The sequence below is a fragment of the Camelina sativa genome, chromosome 6, assembly GCF_000633955.1.
Source record: "Camelina sativa cultivar DH55 chromosome 6, Cs, whole genome shotgun sequence".
NCBI classification, from domain to species: domain Eukaryota; kingdom Viridiplantae; phylum Streptophyta; class Magnoliopsida; order Brassicales; family Brassicaceae; genus Camelina; species Camelina sativa.
The window spans coordinates 1,383,682-1,399,836 of NC_025690.1; the positions used below are offsets into that span (position 1 = coordinate 1,383,682).

The 16,155-nt window shown below is 32.7% G+C and overlaps 2 protein-coding genes, 1 non-coding gene and 1 pseudogene across 4 annotated transcripts; 2 read left to right on the forward strand and 2 right to left on the reverse strand.

The window, feature by feature from the left end:
• Positions 3,016 to 5,502, forward strand: LOC104790057 (F-box/kelch-repeat protein SKIP11). 2 transcript variants are annotated; one of them, XM_010515754.1, is made up of 2 exons: positions 3,016 to 3,252; positions 3,386 to 5,502. In XM_010515754.1, exon 2 carries the CDS (start codon positions 3,718 to 3,720, stop codon positions 5,137 to 5,139), a length of 1,422 nt encoding a protein of 473 aa, XP_010514056.1. In that variant the 5' UTR covers positions 3,016 to 3,252; positions 3,386 to 3,717; the 3' UTR covers positions 5,140 to 5,502. The 2 variants fall into 2 exon arrangements, with proteins under 2 accessions (XP_010514056.1, XP_010514057.1); XM_010515755.2 differs by having other exon boundaries at positions 3,024 to 3,252; positions 3,389 to 5,502.
• On the forward strand, positions 6,008 to 7,943 carry LOC104790058. The gene is made up of 3 exons (XM_010515756.2): positions 6,008 to 6,623; positions 7,240 to 7,429; positions 7,584 to 7,943. Exons 1-3 carry the CDS (start codon positions 6,082 to 6,084, stop codon positions 7,776 to 7,778), a joined length of 927 nt encoding a protein of 308 aa, XP_010514058.1. The 5' UTR covers positions 6,008 to 6,081; the 3' UTR covers positions 7,779 to 7,943.
• Positions 8,564 to 10,182, reverse strand: LOC104790059 (annotated as a pseudogene).
• On the reverse strand, positions 12,983 to 13,055 carry TRNAA-AGC. Its single transcript has one exon. It is a non-coding gene; the product is annotated as a tRNA-Ala (tRNA).

Genomic DNA, 16,155 nt, shown 5'->3' on the forward strand with positions numbered 1-16,155 from the left:
AAAAAAAAAACTATGAAACTTTAATCTAACTCTAAACTCACTAGATTTGTGAATGTAACTCCAAATAGATAACATAAACAGAAAACTGTAACTTATTAAAAAAGTTGAATATGCCGTCTAGTCATAAATACATTTTTTTTTCTTTCTATAAGGCTGTTCTTTTGCTAAACGTTGCGGCAGCGACAAGTAAAGAAGAAAAACAGTGTTGCCGGAGAGCAAAATATATAGAGATGAGAGAGAAGTGTCGCAGATGATGAACGGTGATGGAGATTGATATGTCGCTAATATTTTTCAGCGATCGATTTGATATCGTCGCGACTCAACGGATGCCATCTGCAACTCATTTAGATCTATAATTTTCAAGCCCACGGTGTCGTTTAACATTACTACCACTCCGCTTGACACGCTTTTTCAATCTACCGCTGTCGCAGCCAGAGCGTTTACCAAAAAAACAGCCTCTATATCAAACTCGTTGATTTCATAATTGTATTATCGCAAATGCTCAATACAATATTTTTAAAATAGTTTTAGTTAATGATGGTGTGTATATAAAGATAAACCACAAGAAAAAACAATCTATAGTCGATATTTGTTCTCGACATCATGGTTTTGGTATTGTCGCATAATAGTTGTTTCAGTTCTCTATTTCATGGGACAATATGATTTAAGTTCATGATATAAAGTTATATAACTAACGAGAAATTTAGTAAGGATAGACTAGCAATAGTAAATAGAAAAAATTAGATCATTGGTTCAAAGATGGATCTTTTAGATTATTCGTAAAATCACTTTAGCACCGTCCAATAATACTTCACAATTCACATGGACATATTAAGACTTACACACACAGACAACTCACACGTGCCCATTCTTCATTGGATAATAGTGGCCATTAGTGCACGGTAGAATCTTTCGGCGCAACCTAAAGTGTTTATATTTATTTATATATAATTAAACTTATAATTGACGGAGCATAATCAGGAGTTGGAATCAAATAATTTTACAAATGCTGCTATATTAACGAAACCAACCAGTAAATGGTACCTGGTGACGAAATAGTAATAAAAAGACTTAAAAACATGTAAAAACATGATAATGTAATATATAGACAGCCTCACGTGCGTAGGCACGTGTTTCATGGCCCCTAGATTGCTCGTCGCCAGCTTTCTCGTATTCCTCTAACATCCCCTTAGCTTTGTTCCAGTGAGTCTGAAACAAATATTCTCTTTCCCGTACAATATGCTGTAAATAAAATCGTTAAAACAAAACAGTACTAATTGTTGTTTAATGGAACCACATAAAGTGCTAGTAACCTTTTAAGTTTGGAAAGGGTTTAAGAGTCAGCTAATTAATTATCTGAGGTTAATATTTTTGGTTATCCCCGTTGTATATGTTTATAGGTAATGTAAAGGTTAAATATATGATGTTAATTTTGGGATACAACTTTAAAATAAAAAAGATTCATATCTAGCTAGTAATTACTATACGAAAATAATAAAAATGAATTAATGAATTGTGTAAACAAAAACACTTATTATTGTTTGATAATCGATTTGGTCGAAATTAAAACACCACAACAATTTTCATTCAACTAAATAGTATCACATTAAATTAAGATAGTTAATAACTTCAGCTTTTGTGGAGAAAATAGTTTTAAAATATTTTTTTTTGAAAAAAAATTGACAACGAAATAACGATATAAATATTGAAATGAGGATTAAAATAATATATTATTTAGTAGGAAATTTGACTATAAAATAATAAAATAATAGAAATAAAAAACCAAATATATATGCTAAAATAATTAAAATGTTATACAACTCCATAATTTTAAACTAATAAAAAAATATGTCTTAAAAATACAAATATAAATATTTAGCTGATGGGTCGGTCAATTGTGGTCCAGTAATAACAAACCAAAAAAAGTTAGTTATCTACCGTTTTGTTTCTTTAGGTAGTTGATAACGGTTTTTTTTCTGTTTTTTCCCGCCATCATGTTTAATTATGTTATTATTCGGTAATCTTAAAAATAATATATTTCTGATCATATCCGTATAACGACAATCATCAAATATAATGAAAATATATTTGGATTAAAAAAAATTGTACTTTTTTTTTGTTTGTAAAAGAAGAAATGGTACTTCGTTTCGTCACTGACATTTATTTTCTATGTATTTATCAGTTATATTATGATTCTGATCGTATACAAGCATTCGTCAATTTGTATGAAAATATATTGTACTTTCATGATATAAAGGATGTAAAATAGATAAAGATAATAAAATTCAATGACGTGGGATTTTGTAAAACAACTTTTTATTTTATTTTCTTCTGCAAGTAAATTAAATTCCTTTTGACCACTGAAATTTAACAGCTGAAGTACTCTGAACCATCTGCATTCAACGCTGAAAAGTAGATTGTTTCTTTTTCCCGATTTCCTCATCCTGCTAACAATTACACACAATCCAATTTATTTCCATCAACATATATTTTTGTGTTTTTTTTTTTTAAATTATCCAGAATCAAAATGTCTTCATCACAATTTAAGAAAACCAAATTGGTCCAAAAACGTCACTAAAGGGGAGATTAAGCCTTTTCTACTAACTAAACAAAAAACTTAAAAATAGTAATTTAAAGGTGGCTAATCGTTTAGGTCTCCTGATTTTACCTTTTTAGAAGATATTAAAAACCAAATCTAACTCTTTTCTTTGTTCTTTAACCCCAAAAAATAAAATTAAAAAAACTTTCTTCTTTATGACAGATAACCAAAGCAAATCATCTAAGTTTTGGAGAAGAAAAAGAAAAACCAAAATTAATATAGTAGTTTAGTTCTCTAACTAGTATTTGTTTTTCTTTTCAACTTTATAATATAGGTTGATGAAAAAGGAACTATATAAATATTATATAATTTAATTTAATTCAGTTCCGTTTTTAAATATATATAATATTAAATTAAATTTGACTGCATTTAAAAAATTTGCATATTAAAATTGAAAAAAAGTTAACAAAAGAGGAATAAACAAGAGAGAGAAAAATAGAGAATTGTTCCTCCCAAAGATTTTTTAACTTTGAAGCTCTCTGAGAAACCAAAGCTTCACTCTGATTCGCAGAGCGAATCAAAAGAGACGATAGAGAGAAAGAAGAAAGAAAGAAAGAAAACGCGAAGAACAGAAACAGCTCTTCTTAAAGCTTTTAGTATAATTTATAATTATTATAATTCTCCTATCTTCTTCTTCTTCTATCCCAAATCTCGTAAGTCCTCTCTTCCTCCAATCTCTGTTTCGTAATAATTATAATAATCTGTTTAATTAATCAACCAAACCAAACCTCTTCTTTGTTTAATCTTAAAAAGTATCATTTTTTTTTTTTTTTATTCCTTCTTCAGCAGATGGATTCAAGAACCAGATCGGGGGATCGAAGAAGATGATTTGAGTTTCCGGGTTTGATTTTTCTTGTCTTCCCCTCTCTTTTTGTGTGAAATTGGGTTGGAATCTGGAGATCTGGATCTTGTAAAGCTGGGAACTTTACGTGTGTTTGGGGGTGTGTGTTGATTTGTTCTTGCTGAACTGATTTTTTAATTAGGTGATTTGGTTTTAATTCTACAATCTGAATCCATCCCGAATGGTTTTGGATTCGAAATTTGAAGACTTGTTGATTCGGGTTCCGGGATTGATCTGATTTCATATCATCATCTAAAGAGCAAAATTGTTGGAAGATATGTTGGAAGATCGATCACCAGATTCGTGTTTGAGTTCAAGGGTTTTCTCAAGCTCTCGTCTTTCTGAATCCAAGTGGTCTAAGTCTTACATGTATCCAGAGGATGATGATGATGATGTCGTCTCTGAGACTAAGCTCGTTAATAATGGTAAACGAGCTTTGGAGGAGGTTGTTGGTGAGATTAGACAGACCAAATCACTTAAGTTAATGGGTTTTTCGATTACGTACGATAGCGATTCTTCTGACTATTCGTTGAGTGGGGAAGAGCAAGCAGATGCTGTGAATGGTGACGGCTCATCATCGAGGCAGGAGCAAGAGCAATCTGATTCTAATGAAAACGGTGGTGATTCATCTGATTCGCATTCTCTTATCAATGAGATTGGTCGGGACAACTCCATAGACTGTTTGATCCGTTGCTCCAGGTCTGATTACGGTTCAATTGCTTCTGTGAACCGGAACTTCCGTTCTTTGGTGAAGACCGGAGAGATTTATAGAGTCAGGAGACAAAACGGGTTTGTTGAACATTGGGTTTACTTCTCATGCCAGCTCTTGGAATGGGTTGCGTTCGATCCTGTCGAGAGAAAGTGGATGCAGTTGCCAACAATGCCTTCCAGTGTTACCTTCATGTGTACCGATAAGGAGTCTCTGGCCGTTGGGACAGACCTGCTTGTCTTAGGAAAAGATGATTTTGCTTCTCATGTAATATACAGATACAGCCTTCTGACTAATTCTTGGTCTTCTGGTATGAAGATGAACTCTCCGAGGTGTTTGTTTGGATCCGCGAGCCTTGGAGAGATTGCTATATTCGCTGGTGGTTGTGACTCCCAGGGAAAGATTCTTGATTTTGCGGAGTTGTATAATTCTGAGCTTCAGACCTGGGTAACTCTTCCGAGGATGTACAAACCGAGGAAGATGTGTTCGGGAGTTTTCATGGATGGGAAGTTCTATGTGATTGGAGGAATCGGTGGTGCTGATTCGAAAGTCTTGACCTGCGGTGAAGAATATGATTTGGAGACCAAGAAATGGACGCAAGTCCCTGACTTGTCGCCTCCAAGAAGCCGTGCTGATCAAGCTGATATGTCACCAGCAGCAGAAGCACCTCCTCTTGTTGCTGTTGTAAATAACCAATTGTATGCTGCTGATCATGCTGATATGGAAGTGAGGAAGTATGACAAGGAGAATAAGAAATGGTTCACTATTGGAAGATTGCCTGAAAGAGCTGGCTCGGTTAACGGATGGGGACTTGCTTTCAGAGCTTGTGGAGAGCGGTTGATTGTTATAGGTGGACCGAAGTACTCGGGAGGTGGGTTCATAGAGCTGAATTCTTGGATACCGAGTGAAGGCGGTCCACCACATTGGACATTGCTTGACAGGAAACATTCTCCCAACTTCGTGTACAATTGCGCGGTGATGGGTTGCTGAAACAACAGAAAAATTATAATACTGTCCATTTGAATACCCTCCAGATTCTTGTTGATGGGTTAGCTCACAAGTCAGTCAAGAAAGACTCCATTGTTGAAGGTCCCCCCAAGCTCCAACCTTTATTATGCTTCTTCTTCTTCTTCCTCTTCCTTATTTTCTTTCCTTACAAATTTTTCGATTTGAATACAATCATCCCTGTATTGTGTAGAGACCAGAAAAAGTGGATTCCAAAAAAGAAAAAGAAAACTGAAACAGATTACAATATGTTCGTTAAAAGTTGAAAGCTTTTTTAGAGTTTGCCAGATCTGGTTAACAATGTTGTATGTGATTTTAATCAAATATGTTTTTTTTTTCTTCTTCTAATAATCTAGCCATCTTTTGGTCCTTTGTTCATAGTTCTTACTTTTTTCTATATTTGTTCTGCTTTTCCTTTCCTTTTTTTTTTTTTTTTTTACAGGTCGAATCGTTTAGATTCACTTTACTTTACAGCGTTGGTTCTTAAGTGTTTTGTCATGACGACCAAGAAAAAAGAAAGCGTCACTTTTGTTTTTTTGTTGGGGTAAGGAGGGGCAAATGTTATGTCTTTCTAGATGTGTCCTCTAAGATATCTCAATCTCTTGCTTACAAGTTACACATTTTTTCGTACTACCCTTCGTTTAGCTTCTTTTGCTTTTAGGCTGTTTTTAGTTTTTTTTTTTATTTTTTTTGTTTCCACAAAGGCTGTATTTAGATCATAATCAATCAGAACAACGCAAAAAGAAAAAGAAATGTGATGTTTTTAAAAAAGCCCATCTACTAAATTGGGCCTATAATGTGAAGGCCCAATTCTTCTTAAATCTCTCGTAGGGTTTATGAATTTACTAATCTTAAACGCCATTATCGATCTGTAGAACACAGTAGAAGAGCTTTGTTCTTCCATTTTCGTAACTGAGGAAGAAGAAGATGAAGTCTCTTCATCGTGTAGTAGGATTGATCGCAAGAAACACAACCAAAAATCCAATTGCTTCGCATCCCAGTTCGAATCTCCCGTCGATTCTCGTCAATCTGATGTCAACGAAGCCTCGAAACGATGAAGACAAATGGAACGACGCATGGGAATCAGCTTGGTTACCAGATGATCTCACGGATAAGAGCCGAGCTCCATGGGAGAAAGACGTGAACTTCGATTCGACGGCGAAGATGGAAGAAACCGATGTGGAAGCGAAGGCGTTCGTGGAGGATATGAATGAGCATTGGAACGAGAGGAGAGGGAAGAAGAGTGGTAAAGTGGAGAAGAGAGAAGTGAAGATTGATGATGGAGGAGAATCATCATCATCGCTTTATAGTTTGGAGACGATGAAGAAGGATTATAGGTTGAAGAAGCAAAGAGTTCATGCTTCTTTGTGGGTTAAGGAGATTGAGAAATTGGAAGAAGCTAAACTGGGAGATTCAGGATCTGGTGGGGGAGCTGATGATATTGATCGGCTTCTTGATAGTTGCTCTGAGTAATGATTTCTGATTTTTCCCCTATATTCAATTTTTAATTTCGATTTTTTAGGGTTTTGTTCGATCAGTCTTGTGTTAATTTCACTGGGCTGTGGTTTAGCTAATCCTTGAAATGGTTCTATGATTTTGTTTGAGATTGAGCATATAGAGATTTCTCGGAGGATGATTTAAGTGAAGTACATGCTAGCTCTGTGATTTAACGTTTTAGGTGAATCCCTGAACAGCTTTTGTGATTTTGCCTGTGTACAATCTCTCTAGCATGTTCGTTTAGTGTATTGAGTTTCACAATAAACGTTAGAGAGATTGCTATGGGGAATTCTGGTGATTTTGATTGATATGTTTTCACACTTGCATGTTTTGAAGTTGCTGTGATTTATTGTTTGAGCTAAGACCTGAATAAGATTGTGATTTGCTAGTGCACAATCTCTCTCTCAAGTATGTTTATTTAAGATTCATATTAAACGGTTATAGAGGTTTTGCTATAGGGATATATCTTGGTGTTTCAATTATCTTGGGATGCTTTGTTGTGTTTATAATATTAGATGTGTTTTTTTGGACGATCGGTTGACTTCTTGTTGGTGAGTTTGATCATTTGATGGTTAAAAAAACATTCAGGATTTTCGACTCGGTAGACCATGATTTTGACAAATTGGAGGTTTCGAGTGGATCTGAAATGAAGAACAAGCCTGATGGTTGGGAATCAACAGCAAAGGAACAAGATGGAAATCTCTGGGAAATGTCACAAAGAGAAGAAGACATACTTCTCCAAGAATTTGATCGTCGGACTGCCTTTTGCAAATTTCAGGTACAACCACCCCAAATCTTCATACAAATGATCCCATTGGTGGTCTATACATCAAGTCTGATCTCTTCCAATAGAAACGATTCAAAAGCTTGTTGTGACTTTCTTCTAGATTTCTTCATCATGTTCTTGAAATTTCTGATTGATTTGCATGCAGATAGCAAGTTTTATAAAGCAACACATATTCAGTAGAAGAAGACCGATTGATGGGTGGAGGTACATGATCGAAGTGATCGGTCCAAATGCGAGAAAAGGGAAAGGAAGTGTTTCGAGGATCCCAGCTTTATCGGATGTGTCAACTCAGCCTTTCAAAGAAGAAACTGGCAGTCTCACTACTTTGAAGCGGCGGTAGAAGACTATTAGAGGAGTCCATGAAAATCATTTCAAATCCGTATCAAAATGTTTGTTAGATTGTTGAAGTATTCACAACTTGAATTGAGAACAATTTTTTTTTTTTTGAAAATTGATATAATCAGATGAGTGAGTATACATGAGACTTGATAAGGTCGAAGATTGATTGTATTGGCTTAGATGAGTTGAAAACTGTGATTAGGGAATAGTTTAAGAACAACAACATACACGTTGCTACTAAAACCCTAAAGAGTTATGACTTTGAGAATCCACAGAACTGACTGCTCTGTTCTACTAAATGCTTGAAATATTATTATTTGAAATGCAAACAAACAAGGTTGGACAACCATGAACGTACACTCAACGAGAAAGACCAAAAAATACATATTAAAACAAGTCTTGTTAGTTACAACATAACTCAATGGTTCTATGGTCGTGTCTTGTAAGGATTTCCCTACATTACGTTTTTTGGGTGTCTACATAGAAAAGAAGTGATCATATTATTTATGATTTCCAAATATATTGGATATGGACAACGGATTTTGCATTTTCTGCAAATTGGCCTGGTTGCAGAACTGTTGCGGTGAAAATGTACTTGATTACCTTCATCCATTCGGAAAGTATGATAGGGTTTCATATATGGATCAGGGCCAACTAAGCAATTAATATGAAGCGTGGTAGAGCAATCGTTGCACTTGTAGAACCCTTCTTTTCCTCCAATTGCTAATTTTCCTTCGCATAACTCACACCAATCGTCTGAGCCACTTGCCTCATCTCCATGACAAAATGTGAGATAATGCTCATCATGTTTATACCTTACCATGTATGGTAAGGTAGCACACTTAAAACATATAATAAAATCACATTCAATGCAGTTTAATACCTTCTGAACTCCCGTAAACTTGCAAATGTGGCATATTGTCGTTTCTTTGGGGTCTACAGCTAGAAATAAAGGGTGTTGATGGCCTTGATAATCAAACGGCTCAGAAACCGAGGCACACACTACATCTAGCATGTAGTCACAATCCTGGATGGTACACACATATCCGAAACCACTGCTCTCACGCATACAAGCACCACATCCGAACACATAGTTTTCATGGACAACCTTTTGTTCAATTGGATGAGGATGTAATGGATGAACCTTCTTCCGCGGAGCATTGGCGCATGTTTCGTGTAGAATGAAGTCACATTCCTCCACACATACATAAAAATTCTCCTCGTTGGTTGGAAGGACACAAGCTTGACAAAACTTGTTTTCTTTGTAAACTCCATTGGTCTCAAATTTCATATGACAGCCGTGAGAAAAGTGAAGTATTATTCCATCCGCTATCCTTCGGAACGGAGGCTCAACATCTTCGTCTTCTGGTACTCCTTCGAGTTCAATGCCATCCCATATATCCTTACGCATTGCACATCTTGTGTGAACTGCATAGCCACTACACACATTGCAAGTGTATGCACCATAATCACTGTCAATCTCTCGGCGGCAAACTCCACAACACCACTTTCTTGATGGAAGAGAAGAAGTGAAAGATACACGGTGGAAATGACGAGATATTCGTATGGTCTGTGGGATATGGATACAATCACTATGGACTACGAAATCGCATATAGAACGACAGACGTAAGTGAGATAAAGTTTATCTACCAAACCGCAAACATTGCAGGTCAAGGAAGCTTGTCTAGGGAAAAGGGAGAGGGTATGGTCATGTCTTTTTGGTTGGTCTATAAAAAAAGGTATTGCCGCCTGAGCACAAAGAGGATGCATATAAATGTCACAAAGAGCACAATAGTAAATGATACAATCTGCTTCTGGTGTGCACAAGATGCAATGCGTAGATGTTTTCACAGAAAAATAAAGTTGGAGAGAATGTTTGGGGTGGGAAGGATAATTGATCTCAAGTGGAGACTCAACACATTCTTTGTGGTACCTTTGATCACACTTGACACAGTAATAGTAGTCTGTGCCGACCTTTTGGGATGCGCAAATCTTGCAATCCTTCCCTTGATGATCAGCTTCCTTGTTGTTGCACCAAAACAGAGGGAATATGTCATGATTCTCATAATGATCCATCAAATTGTCATCAAGTAGATGGGAAATCTTGAGCTCCATAATATCAGGTCTGAGATCATAATCCCATATATTAGTCTCGAGTGTTAAGTTGAATCTTAGTGAAGGGCATGTAAAAAGAGGTGGAAGAGGGAGGTTGTCGCCGGAATCCACGAAGTCTCTTTCGTTTTGGATTGGTAATGGGTTTTCGATTATGGTTTTTTCCTCGGAGGAGTTTGGGATGTGTATTTGTGGCTTTATAACGTTTTGGTATAGGAGATAAGGTTTCCCATGGATTTCTCCCTTGTGAAATTCTCCGACCGAGACCATGGCTGCTCAAATCGAAGATTGTTTTTTTGGGATATTGTGTTATCCTTCTTGCCCCTGCATATGTGTATATAATAAGCATACATACATACGTACACTTACAGACTGACATGTGCTGTCCTCGTTTTAACGTTTTGGTGCTATAGGTTTTAACAACTCCTATTTGCAATTTGTTTAACATTTATTTCATAATAGTATATGATCTAGTCGTGATTGATTATTGAGTCACATAGTTCAAGTGGCAAATAAACTATGGCCTATATGCTATTTTTCACACTACTATGATAAATTTAATACTACATCTTAATGTAGAAAGTCATTGTTTTAACTTTATATACAGCTAAGCTTGGTTGACAAAAATCTCAAATACAAATACAGATAAGCTGAAAATTAAAAAATTATATACAGCTAGTTTACTCTGTATCAAAAAGTAGTTTGTGTAATTTTTTCTCTAGGTCTTTTTATTTTATCATTATTATTTACATGATAATATGATTCAATATTTATTTATTGTAAATGGATAAACATACTTGTTTATATAGTGTATTTATTGTAATAAAAGTTTATTTTAATTAATAATAGGCTATTTACAAAATTAACTTAGTTATACAAAAAAAATTATATTAATTTGGCTATCTAAGGTTCCTAATTGTATGAAATGTTTCTTCATTAACACAAAACAAAATTTTTTTTTACAACTATACTAATTATTAATATATTTTCTAACATATTTACGTATAACCGGTAATATGTTGATATATTGAAATTTTTTGTCTTCTTGACCTGCTAATATATTTTCTTAATCTATTATCTTTAAAATGCTCGATTTCTGAATTTCGGATTTAACTAAATAAATGCAACACTAGATGAGTACTGTGCACATGTTGAACATTATTTTAAATCATCTCATCATATAATTTTTTAATATTTTACATTTAACTCCTCGTCTGTTATAAATATCATAATTCATTCCATTGGAATGATAATGTAATTATCTACACTTTCTAAGGTTATATTCAAAATTGCACTTCCCAATTGAAAATAGTAGGATTCTTAAAATTGAATGTCAATGATGTATACATTGATGATCTATCTTTATTAATTTGAATTTCTTTGATTTTGTTTGAGATTTGAGCATATATATAGAGATTGGTCGGAGGATGATTTGAGTGAAATACATGAAGCTCTGTGATATAACTGAATCCCTGAACAGGTTTTGTGATTTTGCTTGTGTGCAATCTCTCTAGCTTGTTCGTTTAGTGTATCGAGAGTTTCACAATAAACGTTAGAGATATTGCTTATAGGGAATTCTAGTGATTTTTATTGATGTTTTCACACTTACATGCTTATGTTTTTGAAGTTACTGTGATTTATGTTTGAGCTAAGACCTGAATAAGATTTGTGATTTGCTAGCGTACAATCTCTCTCACACTTACATGCTTCTTTGCTTACTTCTTGTGTTCTAATAATGCTCGAACTAGACTGATCTTACTCTTGTTCTCTTTTTAGGCTGCAGAGACCTTGAAGATCCATGTTCTCCTTCGCTTGTTAGTAGAACATATCATTAGGAGGATCAAACACAAAAACGTCTTGGATATGCGTGTAACACTTAATGTCAAGTACTACTTTTACTGGTGCCGTGAAGACGGCTGGTGGGGTATACATGAGGACATAGCCCGTCGCCGGATAGGGGGAGAGTATCGATCAATGAAGGAGATTGTACCTTGGGTGGATGTGCCTCTTGAGGTATGTTACAATGTACAAAATGTAATCATCTTTTTACTATTTGTGTGGTTGATGGTAATTATTTGCAGAATTTATGGACCTTATGGTCCAGAGCCCTCCTCCTACGCCATCCCTTCAGAGGTCCAGAACCATGGGTCTGATAGTGAGAGTGAAAAATCTGAGGGTTCAGAGTTTGATGGTAGTGAAAAGGTTAGTGATCATTTTCTACGGTTAAAATAGTTACTTTTTAGCTTCAGTATTGACTCTTGTTATATATGAAGGAGGAAGACTATGTTGCTGCAATTGATCAAGATCTCCCCAAGTGAAGAGGGTTGCAAGACTTGTGTATGTCGTTGGAGTTGATCGAGGGTTGCAAGACTTGTGTTTGTCGTTGGAGTTGATGAAGCTGGTTTCGATCTATTTGTTATTTTTTTTTTTTACAACATCGGTTTATTAATTTCATTATGCGCATTTTTAGGTTTTGAGACTTTTTCTTTTGACTAATAAAGTAAAAAAAGATATTATGCATTTTGATATGTTATTATTGCAAACAAATTTTTTTTTGTAGCTCCAATGATTTCTGAAATTACAGGTAAGAAATATTAACAAATAATTAATTTGATTTAAAATGCTCGATTTTTAAGCTTGGATTTGATCATTTGACGAAAAAAATGCAACATCCTTAAAATTGAATGCCATAGATCATCTATCTTTATTAATTTGAATTTCCATTTTTCAGTTTAAAAAATTTGCTGAAATCTAATTCAGGAAATCGCTATTTAATCCTTACAATTTAATTCAAATATATCATTTGAGAAAAATAGATTAATTCTAGCTAGTATTTTTGAAAATTTTAAATCTAATAGAGTAATAGTACAACAAATAGATGGCAGTGATACAATAATTTATCCTGTGTATAATAATTGTGTTCAAGGAATCCAATCATAATTTCGGATAACCATTGTTCTTGTTAAGCCTCGTAGGAATTCAATCATATAATATAGTCTAATCAATAGTTATTTACTGTATTTCAATATAATTGGGATTTTATTACGCTAAAGCCACATACTGGAAAAAGTAGGAAAATAACCAAAAAGATATGGAGATGCGGGGTATCGATCCCTGTACCTCTCGCATGCTAAGCGAGCGCTCTACCATCTGAGCTACATCCCCACAGAAGTTTGTAGTTAACATGTTTAACCTATATATAATATAGAAAAGTTAATATCTAATATAGAGTCTTATGCACAATTTGCAAAATCAATATCTGATTTATCTGAAGAAAATATACAAATATTATAAGTTCTCAATTAGTGGTTTTCAGAATGGGTACATCTGTTTCTTCTAGTTTGATTTAAGTGAACCTCTTAAACTATTCAATCACATAAAACAACAAAACTTGGGGAACAAAGAGATCCTAGTCTCTAGTTGTTGCGTCTCCATAACCTTTTATAAGCAGCAACTAGTTTAGTTATGCCTCTTTTAGTATATCCGTAGTCAATTGTGTCGTAAATTTACTAAGTATCTATCTTGGCTCATACACAATGTCAATTTACTAAGTTAAGAATGAGGAGATAAGTTCAATTGTAGGAACTATCTTTACTTCATCATTTAATCAAAATTAAAAAATCTAAATATTTATATTTAACTACCTTTATTTATAATCCTTGATAACCCCCAAAATTAAGAGACTTCTCCTTATTATTTAATTGCATGTCCATACAAACATATAATATTTCATCATTTTTATTTTTGGGTGTAAATCTAATATTCCCATCATCTGTATAACTTTATTATATTATATATTAGATGGTTGTCCACGCGATACGTGAATTTCTTTATATACTAGGTGCTTCCCATGCAACGCGTGGGTTGTGGTGTAGTTGGCACTTTTTTGATTTTTTTGGTATTTTTCGTTTTCTCTTTTGTATTATTTTGTTTTAATTAGGCATATACAAGCTTTTCAGTCACTTGTATTTATATACTATATGTTTATACCACTTCGTTTAGATGTATACAATTGTGGCGCTTATTTTTTATGAATTATGAGGATGTTGTTTCTTGCTTTTGAGGATCCAATCTTATCATTAACTGATATTGTTCCCAGTACATTTATTGTATTTTAGACTTTCTAATTAACTGCTTATGTAAACCCTTCATACGTTGATGTTACAATAATAAGTTATTTTTTTAAAAAAATTATCTTCCGTGTAAGTGATTATGTTTGTATGCCCATGTTTTGGTCTAATATCAATAAGATCGTTTCTGTTTTTCTTTAGTTGACTTTGAAACCAATTTTGAGTTAAGCAAATAATGGGTTATGGTGTTAATAAGTAATATAAATTCTTATGTATATATATTGTATATCTATGACTATAAGTTTAGCTAACTAAAAAATTCTGTAATATTTAAATATAATCTTGAACATATATATATATATATATATTGTGGAAGGAATGTTTGGAATTATTGGATAGAAGTTATGTTTGAGTTAAATGACCTTTTATGCTTTTAAAGTGAGTTAAATATTAATAAATTTTTATATGTGTCTTGATTTTTTTTTAAAGGAATACCAAGTGTTTCCTTCCAAATTGAAGTGACATAGTATTTTAGTTTTCTTATATGATTTTATGAACTTCAATGTAAAGGTTTTTCAAAGTAATTATAAGTACACTCACACTGATTGAATTATAAAATTTGGAGAAATGTTTATTTCGATTAATCATCTGCTCTTTTAAATATATTAAATAAGTATGTTGTTGTTCCTACAAATAGGACAACATATATTATAGTTTAACCATGGAGTTAAGCAATGGAAATGCCGAAATGGAACTTGTGATTGCAAGAAAAAATGCGTATATATATTATGTTACATATTGATCGTTTAAAAATGAATAGGAACATCTAATTCTCAAATAAAGTTGATTTTAATTTAACTCTGCAAATTTAAAAAATAAATATGAATAGATTAGAAAGGCAAGAAATATAAAAGAAATATATTTCTTTTTATATAAATAAAATAAAAATTGAAAACAATGTTAAATATATATAATACTTTCTAAATTAAAATATAGAGTCAGACTCTTACAAGTTACAACACATATAAGATATAATAACATTTGATATTGGTGGGAGAGGAGGAGAGAATGATTACTATAAGATGGTAATCCAAATTAGATAATGGAGATGAATCTTTAAAAAATAGAACAATGTAAAAAAAAATATATATATATATATATATATATAATACTTTCTAAATTAAAATATAGAATCAAACTCTTACAACATATATGAGAGAAAACAACATTTGATATTGGTGGGAGAGGTGGAGAGAATGATTACTTATAAGATAATAATTCAAATTAGATAATGGAGATGAATCTTTTAAAATAAGAACAATGTAAAATATATATCTCATGTCGTCTCTAAAATTAAAATTTAGCATTAAAAATTTACAATGATATTTCATTTGTTTTTTACAACCCGTACAAAAAAATAAGAAATGATTTGAGGTATTGTAGAAGAGAATGAGAGAATGTGAAAATGAGATAGTAAAAGAATGCCAATATGAGAGAATGAGAGATTGAGAGAATGCTTATTTATATGATAAGAAATGATGGAAGTTACATTTAGAATTATGGAGTTATAATAGTAATTTATTGTGTTTGAATAAAATTGAGTGGTAGAATATGATTAATGCATAATTTATTTTATTTTCAGTTATAATTTTATTTTAATGTGTGAGTTAAATGTATTGTGTTTATTGGATCTTAATATTGTTTAAAGCAATTAGAAAAAAAAATAAAAAAATAAAAAAATTAGAAAATATTAAATGAAAATCAACCAATAAGGAGAGACCAAAACCTTACTTTTATATATATGATATATTGCTTTAAACTTTGAAATGAAAAATATATTATAAACAATAATTTTATATGAGAAATATATTAATTTAGCCAACCAAAATAATTAAAAAAAGTAAAATTTAACCAAAAATATTTTCTCTTGAAAGATAAATAAGTTAGTAGGAGGAATGAATTAATGTACAATTATTGGATAGGAGTTACATTTGAGTTAAATGGAGTTACATGCCATTAATTATAAATAAATATTTTAATTTTTTATAACCTAAAATAAAAGGAATACCAAGTGGCCGAATCAAAATTCACATGATTTGGTTGTTTGTTGATATAAACTCAACACTTACACATAATATTTCAAAATAAAAAAATATTACTTTTGAAGTGACAAACTAAATTAGTTTTCTTATAAA

What these genes read in the sequence shown, in the direction of transcription:
- LOC104790057 (XM_010515754.1), top strand. Translation starts at nt 3,718, where the DNA reads ATGTTGGAAGATCGATCACCAGATTCGTGTTTGAGTTCAAGGGTTTTC.
- LOC104790058 (XM_010515756.2), top strand. Translation starts at nt 6,082, where the DNA reads ATGAAGTCTCTTCATCGTGTAGTAGGATTGATCGCAAGAAACACAACC. An exon ending in CTTCTTGATAGTTGCTCTGA is followed by an intron (nt 6,624 to 7,239) that starts GTAATGATTTCT and finishes AAAAACATTCAG; the next exon opens with GATTTTCGACTCGGTAGACC. An exon ending in CTGCCTTTTGCAAATTTCAG is followed by an intron (nt 7,430 to 7,583) that starts GTACAACCACCC and finishes ATTTGCATGCAG; the next exon opens with ATAGCAAGTTTTATAAAGCA.